The 10,561-nt window shown below is 40.4% G+C and overlaps 1 protein-coding gene across 1 annotated transcript in view; it reads left to right on the top strand.

The window, feature by feature from the left end:
• Window positions 1–10,561, top strand: part of DEPDC5 (DEP domain containing 5) — a 43,356-nt gene that overhangs the window by 2,490 nt on the left and 30,305 nt on the right. The window contains 15 exon segments of the mRNA XM_010004810.1: window positions 573–656; window positions 1,319–1,368; window positions 1,883–1,952; window positions 2,282–2,360; window positions 3,291–3,352; window positions 3,709–3,778; window positions 4,177–4,249; window positions 4,944–5,047; window positions 5,350–5,424; window positions 6,273–6,407; window positions 6,864–6,925; window positions 7,028–7,101; window positions 8,252–8,321; window positions 8,847–8,883; window positions 9,400–9,551. Of these exon segments, the coding sequence (XP_010003112.1) occupies window positions 573–656; window positions 1,319–1,368; window positions 1,883–1,952; window positions 2,282–2,360; window positions 3,291–3,352; window positions 3,709–3,778; window positions 4,177–4,249; window positions 4,944–5,047; window positions 5,350–5,424; window positions 6,273–6,407; window positions 6,864–6,925; window positions 7,028–7,101; window positions 8,252–8,321; window positions 8,847–8,883; window positions 9,400–9,551 (1,197 nt within the window).

Below are 10,561 nucleotides of genomic sequence, written 5' to 3'. Positions count from 1 at the left end.
TTTCCCTACCATCCCTGTTCTCTTTTTGAAGTCTGTGGACTAGCTTCAGCACAGCTTGATAAAAATGTATAAATTTCAAATGTAGGTTTAAATCCCAGAAAATCAGGATAACCAGGCAGAGTAAAGATAAAAATAAAGAGCCATGGCATGGTTTTGCACGATGTGACACCAGAGAGTCTTGTGAGAGAGGCATCTCTTGTGAAAGTCCCAGCTATCAGAAGAGCTTCAGTCACAGCTTACATTCTGCACAAGACAAAAATCTGCAGAAAACAAAGCTTCCTTCATGTCATGAACGAAGGAAGTAATTTGTTTGACTTGTGCTTCCAGTTTGCACTGAGGCTTGTAGCACAGACTGAGTCCTTGGGCTTTTTCTGCTCACACTGTGCAGTGTCTTGCAGCTCACAGTAGCTCCAGGTACAAGCAGAACTTCAGCACTTATTCTGATGGGACTTCCCTTTTGTCTTGTGTTTGATAGAAGCACTGACTTGCTTGAGAGCAGCCCTCCCTTAAACATCTGGTTCTTACCAGAGCAACCAGTAAAATCTAGGCACTGTTTTTCTTCCTTTTCCCAGGAGGTGACATTGGACTTGGTGGAGCTGACCTTCAAGGATCAGTATATTGGGCGTGGGGATATGTGGCGACTGAAGAAGAGTTTGGTAAGGCCTCTGCTGTTCTCCTATGTAGGATGGGGGAGATTACACACCTTTTCCTTTGCTTGCTCTGAAGGAAAGTAAGTATTTTACAAAATGCAGGAAGCTGAGGATGAAACCAACATCAGCAGCTCGTGAGGAGCTTATTCTTCTGAGTTGAAGAAATGAATGTCAATGTGTTGCACAAAGAATTATTCCCATATGTTACTACTTCATTGCACTCATGTTAATTACTGCCTTGGACACTGAAAATGCTGTTGAGAGGGTTTTTTTCTTATGTTCTGAGCTTTAATGATTTATTACCTTTGGAAGGAATTGAATCCAAATGTTTTTCTAATAGAAGTGTGCTCAAGTATCTCCTCTCTGATAGTGCCACTTAATAAGCATCTATTAGAAATATTTTTTTCTGCATCTCTGTGGTACAGTCTTTGGCTCTTCCAAGAGCAGTGAATTAGACAAATGAACCCAATAGAAGTTTGTATGTGTTAAAAATTACTTTGTCTATAGCGGAGGTTGCGTAGGCTGAGATGTTAGTAGTAAATATGCTCAGTGGTTTCCTTGATTTTATGCCAGAAGTCAGGTGTTTGAGTGTCAATAGTTTATTATTAAGCTGGTCTGCTTGCTGGGAGCCTGCTGGTCTTTTAAAACCTGTGACTATTCTTTCCTAGGTCAGCACGTGTGCCTATGTCACCCAAAAAGTTGAATTTGCAGGTATCAGGTCAGTGTCTCCTTTCAGAGCTTACTGTTGCTTACCACTTTAGATTAATGAATCCAGAGTATCCAAGTGGACAATCTTCTCTGAAAAATCCTTCACATTTTCTGGTTCTCCAGCTCTTCCACAGATTTCTGTCTGCACCACAGGGTGAGGGGAGGCTTCTGTCTGATTTGGGTTGTAAGAAAATAGTAGCAGGACAGCCAGCCACACTTGTTACCTCTGAATGTCAAATAATTTTCCTTTTACCTCTGAAATTATTTCCTCTCCCCTTCCCAAGATGTATTAAGTTCAGTTACTCTTGAGATGACAAAGGGACAAGGCAGTGTGCAGGTGCAGAGGGAAACAGCTATTTGTTATCTTTTGGATTAAAGAGCAGATTTTAACAAAATAAACTTGTACTCTATATTCACTCATCCTTGAGTGTGGTTTTTTGTAGATTCCTTATTTGCTCAAATATTGATTCTCTCATCTTCCTATTCTCTCTAGTTAGCAAATATTCTGCACTCTTTTCTTGCAGGGCACAGGCAGGTGAACTGTGGGTTAAGAGTGAGAAAGTCACTTGTGGATACATCAGTGAGGACACCCGGGTAAGACTGCAGGGAGCAGGGTAAAGGAAGTTTTTCCCTTCCTCTCCTTGCCACCTTTCTTTTAATTCTGTCTTGCAGATTTTTATGTATCATTTGAATTAGTTGTGAGGTGAGAGTGGCAATAAATGCAGGAGAATCAATGAGTAAACTTCAACTCTTCTGTGCTGACAGTAGTAGGAATCACTCAGGCTGTTGAAATAGCAGCTCCTTAGAGGAGCTATATTCCCTATAGTGCAGTGCACACAGTCATTTAAATTGTTCTTAACTTATGTGTTTGGCCCTTTTAGTGAATGTACCTTGTTTTAAATCGGATCTCTCATGCCTTGCAGGTGGTCTTCCGCTCCACTTCTGCCATGGTTTATATTTTTATCCAGATGAGCTGTGAAATGTGGGATTTTGATATTTATGGTATGTAGGTAACTGCCTGATTGTGAATGTGGGTGGCAGCTGCTCTCCCATGTGCCCCTGCTAGAAAACTGCCACTACTCTTTATTTCTACCCCTACTAGAAAACTAAAGTATCTGCCTTCAGCTTAGGCAGTGCTCTGAGGTGTGCTCTGGTGCTCCCTTAGATCCTTACTTGCAGTGCCACACTTCTCTATCTTGAGTATTCCATAATTTTCCTGTCCTTGCTGTAGTGCCTGGGTACCATTGTCTCAGTGATGACATCAAGGGGACCAACTGGCAGTGAACCTTGGAAAGGTTTTCTGTGGATGTAATGTATTTTGTGATGAGGGCAGGTACAAGTGAATCCTGAATGTAAATCCAGAAACCAGAACTCAGTGGAAGTTCTGTGTAAAGAGGACCTTAATCTTGTAGATTTGTCTTGACTTTGGCTTAGTGAGGAAGCAAAACTCCTGCCTTAGCCCAGACAGAGTCAGCTAGAGCATTAAAACTTTAGACATGAAGAATGAGTCACTTGTCTGTCATTGTCCTATTTATTTTTCTGGCCTAGTTCTTTAGCAAGCCTCTTACCACTTCCTTTGACCATGTGTTTGGGCATATGTAGCTGGGCAACTATTCAAAACTGAGCAGGGGGTCAGCTGTGCATACTACGCCTAGGAGATGGTACAGATGCTTTCCCAGCATGCTGCAAATGTGTTGGAAAAGTGAATTTAAAGGTCAGATCCTTTTGACAGCGAGAGTCTTGTTTACATTCTGTGAAATATAGTCATGTTTTTAATCTTTTCATCATCTTTGCTTTAGTGATACTAACATGGATTATGCACAGAGGTGCTCTCATTGTAATAAAAATAACTGGCCTAGGCTCAGTATTAAATATACCCCATAGTTGAAGTAGCTGTTGTTGTTTGATGCTTTGGAAATATTTACTTTGCAGGGGACCTATATTTTGAGAAAGCTGTGAATGGTTTCCTTGCTGACCTCTTCACAAAATGGAAGGTAAATAGCTGATTGAGTTCACCCTGACCTGAAAGACCAAGTCAATGCCATCCTAATGAGCTCACTGATATGCCAGTTTGAGGAAGACCCAGGTTGTGTCAGGCAGTGCTAAGATTGGTAGGACTATGAGATGTGGCTCCTGGGCATCAAAAGAGTGGTTCCAGCAGGTCTGCACCAAATTGTGAATGTGCTGAATGACCCCAGTGCTCATCTGGCCTATCTGCTTTGTGCAGAGCCTCTGACAGAACTAAAGTCACTAAATTGGTGACTAGGGTGTTAATATATACGTATATGCACAATTTTCTTTTGATTGTGACCCTGAAAGTTGTTTTTTTTCATCTGTTCTTCCTGGACAGGAGAAAAACTGCAGCCATGAAGTGACAGTGGTTTTATTTTCTAGAACATTTTACGAAGCAAAATCTATAGGTAGGTAAATTCTGTCTTATAGTATTTCTATTTTTAAACCTATCTCCTTCTCTCTTGAAGAATGGGCATAGGCTGCAAGTGACTTATTTCCCCAATTTTTTTATGCCCATGTCCAAGGTATTCCTTACCAAGCACAGTGGATATTTTCAACCATTCATATGGAAATGCTGCAGTGAAAATCTTACATAGAAGAAAATAGTGGCAATTTTTCCTCATCATACTCGGGCTGTCACATTGTTTTAAAAGCAATTTAAATATTGTGTAGGAAATCTCACCATCTCCTATTGTGTAGGGTATTTCTCCAAGTGATTTTTAAAAATGGAAAGAACAGGTCCTTGCTAGGAGAGGTGAGTCATTTCTATACAAGAGCATAACAGGGGCTTTTGCTTCTGTTTCAGATGAGTTCCCTGAAACGCATCGGGCATCGATTCGGCAGGATCATGAGGGAAGATTTTATGAAGATTTTTACAAGTATGTCTTCCTCCCAGTTCTCTCCTGTCCCACAGTGTATGAGCAACCCATATGGAGGATATTATGTTATTAACTGTAGGAGCTTGTATGGAATTAAGATAATGAGAAACATCTGTGTCTGAAACCTGCAGCAAATTGATGAGTAGTCCTGGTTCCATCTGTGAGTGCACAGCCATATCTGCTAAGTCTGTCTTCCACATACATGTGTTGTCTGAGCTCTCTTGGAATTGCCAGTAAACTTGGAAGTTTTGTACTATTTGGAATAGTTTTTTTCTGTAAAGTTTGGATATTTTTTAGACTTTATATATTTGAGTAGTTGAAGAACAGAGAGAGCCATTGCTGAAACCACACGTTTCCAGTTAGGTACTGGAGCCCTTCAGCTGATGGGCACAACAGATGCAGCTGTTGAACCTGTTATTTGAGTCTGAACTTGGCCTTGTTAGTGTTTCGCAGAACAGTGGTGCTATTTGGCAGATAATGTTGATCACCCATTTAGAAGCAAGAGATTATTCTGGCTGGGGTTGTTCCCAGCTTTGCATTCATCTACATCTTAGTGGACTACAAGTTCTAATGTGCTGCCAGGCAGAAGGAGGACACCTTTATGTGCATTCCTCTTTCTGTAGTTTGTTCACCCTTTCTCACTTTCTCTTCATAGCTTCCTTTCATGATCCTCATTGTGTTGTGCTCTCTCTAGAGTTGTAGTTCAGAATGAGAGACGAGAAGAGTGGACCTCATTGCTCGTGACCATTAAAAAGCTTTTCATCCAGTATCCTGTGTTGGTACGACTGGAGCAAGCAGGTACAAGAATCCTCCTTTCGGTTCTTTTACTGTTTTTTCTCTTTACATTGTCTGTAAACTCTTTGGCTGCAGTTGGGAGTCTGGTATTGTGCTACCTAGTGCTTTCCTGGCTTGGTAGTTTGCTTGGGTCTTCCTGTGAGGTACACCAATACTAGTTTTGCCTGAAATTTGTTGGAATGAGAGGATTTACTATAAATGCAGTTTTATTTTGGCTTTGTCGTGTTGTTTTTTGTGGGTTTTATTTAAAGCTAGTTTATACAGAGATGATGATTATTGTTTTTTCCTTCTGAACACTTGTCCAGAGGGCTTTCCCCCAGGTTACAATTCTACCTCGGCACAAGGGAACTACCTGGAGGCCATAAATCTTTCATTCAATGGTAAGTTATGAACAATGGATAAAAATACACAGGATGAGAACTATTGAAGCAGCTGCTAGTAAATGGATGTGAACTTGGGTTGCCTGTTCCTTAACACTGTGAGGAGGAGAAGGGGAATATTAGGTGGTTAAGTGATCATTTTCAGGCTCAGAAGTTGTCTTGTGTCTCTCTGGAAAACCAGTGGCTCCCAAATAACTGAGTATTGGGTATTTCAAGTTTCAGGAACCATTTACAGGGCCTCACTAGCTTGAATTTTTTTTCTTCTAGCTGTTTATCTGTCTGAGAACCTCTTGAAATAGAACTTGAAATTTTAAACTACAGAAGCATTTCAAAATGTTTAGATCAAATGTGATTTAAGTGAAGCTGATCTGTCTTTTTTAGCAGGGGGATGGATTTGATGGGCTGGAAATGCTTTTCAAAGATCTGCTTTTTGTGATTCTGCACATCAGATGTAGTTCCATCACCTTAATGGATGTCGTATTGCTCCTGTGGGAGGGAGCACAGGATGTTATTTAAAATTACTAGTAATGGACTTTTATATTCTTGGGGATTTTTCGGTTTGTTTGTTGGTTTGAGATCTTTTTTTAGATGTTAGAAAGGAAACAGTAAGCATATAAGAAAAATATGTATCTGGCTCCCATCTTCTCTTCTGCCCTCACCTATCTCTCTCCTGTAGCTTTTGTAACATTTATTGGTTGGACAAGGCTATATAGAAGCTTACATGTGCTTTGTGGAAAGTTGTTTAATACTGCTGTTAATAGAGTCACCTGTCTTTTTCTGAAAAATTTATTTAAAAAGCATCTAGCATCTTTTATTATTTTAAAATATCCCCTAATTCTTTCTCCTAGTGTTTGACAAGCACTACATAAACCGTAACTTCGACCGCACAGGGCAGATGTCGGTGGTTATCACACCTGGTGTGGGTGTGTTTGAGGTGGATCGACTGCTCATGATTCTGACCAAGCAGCGGATGATAGACAATGGTAAGGAACTAGGGATCTGATCCATCTTTATGAAGGCAGTCAGATCTGTTTGGAAAAGCTCTGGCCTTTTCTTGCTGTGAAAAAGTATCTGTTGTAACTTGTGTGCTCTGGGGAGAGGGGTTACAGCTGGAAGGCTTGGGTCTGCACTTCTTTTGAAATGGACAGGTTTTCAGAGAACCTCTAGACATTTAATTTCTTTTGTTTGTGAGAAAGAACTTCCATCTGCCCATGCAGACCTTTCCCTTAAAGGATAATCTTGAATGACTTGCATTAGTTTAGAAGAAACATTTCTTCTGTCCACACTGGCACTGTTGGTTTGTAACCATACCATGGGACTACTAACTACTATTTTCAGTATAATGACATCTTAAAACCTGATACGAATACAAATTGGGCCTTCAGCTCAAATTGACTTAGCTTGGTAGATAGCTCAACTCTGCTGTTTTTTGTTTACAGGGATAGGTGTGGACTTGGTATGCATGGGAGAACAGCCATTGCATGCTGTACCACTCTTTAAGGTAACATAATCTTATTTTCTTTCTGCTCCCACTAGAAATGTTACTCATTTGGTGACTACCTAGACACAACTCATTGCTCTGCTTCTGAATTCCTCTTAACAGCTGCATAATCGCTGTGGACCTGGTGACTCCAGATTGGGTGATGACTACAATATTCCACACTGGATAAACCACAGGTAGGTGAACTCTGTCAGGCTTTGCTGAATGCTTTTGCTTTGCTTTCCTCTTTACAGTCTGTTGAATTCTTTCTTCTTTCGTTGTTGCAAAGGCATGTATTACAATAGTCTTGCAGAACATGGAATGTTGAAGATTCTTGCAGAACTCTGGGCATTAATGCTACATATCAGGTGACAGGCAATTTGCTGAGGAAAAGGTCTGATCTTAAGCTCTCTTTACAGTTTTAGCCTTTAGCTATGCTTGAAGGAAGTCAGGAAGCTAAACAAAAAATACAGTCACTTCAACTAGATTGGTTATTAGTGAAAACAAATATATCCCAAATGAGCAGTTACATGTAGAGAAAATGTGGATAACATGGATACATGTTGGAACAATTGCAGGAAACAGTAAAGCTCAGTTTTATGCTCCTTCTCTCCACGACATGTTAGGTTTCCTTTCTGGTTTCTGTTAAAGGTTCTATGCCATTATACTCTCTCTTCTTTCCTTACACATAAACATCAGGGCTCAGAATGAAAACCACCTCCTCAGTCCTTATTCTGCTGTAGGATTATGTTTTCTTCTCTCTTTTATTTATCTCATTCTATCTGCATGCATTAATTGACTGTCCTGACCAATTACCATTCATGGGTTGCTTATACCCAGTACTTTTGAGTGGCTGGTAGGTTTGATTTTTGCCACAGGTGAAAAAGGTGTTTGAAAGCTTTTATAATGAGGTGGGATTTAAAAGACTTATAGGACAAGAAACAGATCTTAATGAATAAATTATTTTAGGTGGGAGTTTTCAGGCAGCTGATGTGAATCATTAGAGTCATGTAGATTAGGGAGAGGTTGGTGTAAACTACACAGCCCGGTGCAGACAGTGAAGGTGGAACTTTCTGTGGAAAGAGGAAGTGAGTTGGGGAATGCGGGTGAAGCGTATGAAGAAGAGATGTACACTGAGGCTGTATGGAGATCAAAGGCTGGTCTTTAAGGAAAGAAAAGCTTCTGTCAAGTTAACCATCTGTCAGTGTTTTCCATATGGTATTTTATGCAGAGAAAGGTATGTCCTTTTATATACATCTAATAGGTAGCTCAAATTCATGGACTGTGTGTAGCTGACCAACTATGTTCAGTTCTTAAACTTCTGAGCCACCATGTGTTTTCTTTCAGTTTCTACACATCCAAAAGTCAGCTCCTGTGTAACAGCTTCACTCCACGGATCAAGCTGGCAGGAAGGAAAGTAGGTATCCTTCTGATTTATTTACTTGATTTTTCTTACAAAGATACCTTTTCTCAGCCAAGCATGAGAATATTGTCTAGCAAATATTACAACAGCTGTAACTGAGTTTCTGTCTTAAGACAGTGAAAGGAAAGCTGTAATGATTAGTGTAGGGATTGTGAATGAGACCAGTTTTGTAGATCTTTGCTTTCTGGAATGAAACTAGGTGAGAAATATTTTAGCCACCATAAATTTAGAGTTCGGTTCTGCAACAAAGAACTCTGTGGAGAGGAAGAAAGATGTTGGCAAAGGTGTGTTTTTTACACAGGTTTGCGACCGAATATCAGTGTTAAATACTTCTGAAGTGGTCTGGCTGCCTTGCTGAGTCAGCGGGATAAATTCAGTCTGATGCTTGATGACATTGGGGGATATTTCCTTAGAACATGCTGACTCTGTTGGCTCTGTCTTTTCTCTTACTCTCTCTTTTTCTTTTTGTCTTTTTTGTCTTCTTGGTCACTCCACCACATCCTTTGGTGGACCCTGCAGCCCCTGACTGAGAAAGCAAAAAATAACCGAGATGCCTGTGAGTAATTCTGTTCTGGAATGATCCCTCCCACTGACTCCCAAACTAACAAACAGCTGTAGTAAAACAACACTTCAGCAAAAATACTGCTGGTGAGATCTGGGAGGGGACATGTGTTGCAGAAAACTATCAAAACCACATAATTGTTATCCAGGATGTTCCTTGTGAGGGAACTAGAGGCATATATGTTCATGCAAGGATTGATCTGTTGATTTTAAGTTTAACAGCTTGGATGTATCATAGAAGCATAAAGTATGTTGGAAGGGACCTTTAAATGTCATCCAGTCCAGCTCTCTCTGCAGTGAGGGGAGAAAGACATTAGGGTGTCAAGAAGCCTAGTTCAGAGGCACCAACTTTGATAACTGAGCAACTCCAGGTGTTCTGCTCCTGTTACTTTTGCGTGTGATTTCTTTTGGAATAGATACTTTTCTTAGTGGTGAGAGTTAGACACTTCTAGCTTGCAGATCTTGAACATTGCTGAAAGAGGTTCCAGTGCTTATATAATTTTTATTTCAGCACTGGGGACTCCAAAAGATGCTGAGAATGCCCTGCCTATCCAGGTGGATTATGATGGGTATGATGCCCAGGTGTTCAGACTGCCAGGTCCATCCAGAGCCCAGCGCTGTACCACGTTCAGGTAAGAGGCTTGTGAGTGTCCTAGTTCTAGAGTAGCAGTGTTACGTTGTATTTTTTGATGCATAAATGGCTTTGAGTGATAAAATGAAAAATAGCTCCATGTGCTTATAGTTGAATAAAAAGCTTTATCTGTAGGTAGTATTTATGGCCTGTTATCTGGTATTTTACTTCTAAGGTAGTGTGTGAGATCTAGGAAAAGGCTTCAGTATACCTTTTCCTTACATTTTTAATTTTATCAGAAGTAGAATGAAGCTAGTCTCCCTTGCTGAGTTTCTAAGAGATTTTGCTAGCTGTGTAAGAAAGTACTTGCACAATAGATTTGCACAGAGTTGTAGTCATTGCATTAGTTTGATGCACTGTCTACTAACTGGTGCTGAGTAGAGAGGTGGGGCATTTCCCCTGAAATTATGCCTTTCTGAATGAGAGAAGGAACATGCGTGTAAGTTGTCAAATATTCCATGGCCTTTCTCTGAGAAGAAAGGCTGATTATCCTCAGGTCTTGGGCAAATTTGGTGCTTTTTCAGGAATTTGGGATAGGTGCACTTGTTTGGAAGTATTTTTTGTTTTCCTCCTTGGTTTAGCAATGCCTGAAGCTGTGCACGTGGATTCTCTTGTTAATATGAGCATCTTGCAGAGCTCAATGCTGGAAGATACCAGTACAATTTCATGTAGTTAATAATTCCAAGTAGTTTCGTGTGTTCCTGGCACTGGAGGCTCAGGTCTTGTATCTTCTAAACCACATCTGTATTACCAGTTTGGTATAGTGTCTGTGGAATTACATTAAAAGTTGAGCATGCTCTCTTCACAGGCCTTGGGCTGGAGGCATTTTAGTGTGTGTTCTTCTGTTGTGTGGTGCACAGGGGTCTGTGATATCTACCCAGTGAAACATAGTGATGGCCTCCTTTTAGTCCTCTTCTTGAGTTCACCTATTGAGTCTCTTACATGACTTGGGCCTGTTCAAGCCTTTTGATAACCCAGGACTTATTATCTTTTTTTAATAACTGCAGATATTTGTTTATTTTCAGCAGGTCTGTGAGGGAAA

This window comes from Chaetura pelagica, unplaced genomic scaffold (genome assembly GCF_000747805.2).
Source record: "Chaetura pelagica isolate M959 unplaced genomic scaffold, ChaPel_1.0 scaffold249, whole genome shotgun sequence".
Classification (NCBI taxonomy): Eukaryota; Metazoa; Chordata; class Aves; order Apodiformes; family Apodidae; genus Chaetura; species Chaetura pelagica.
The sequence above is the reverse complement of the archived record's forward strand: the minus strand, read 5'-3'. Positions and strand labels throughout refer to the sequence as shown.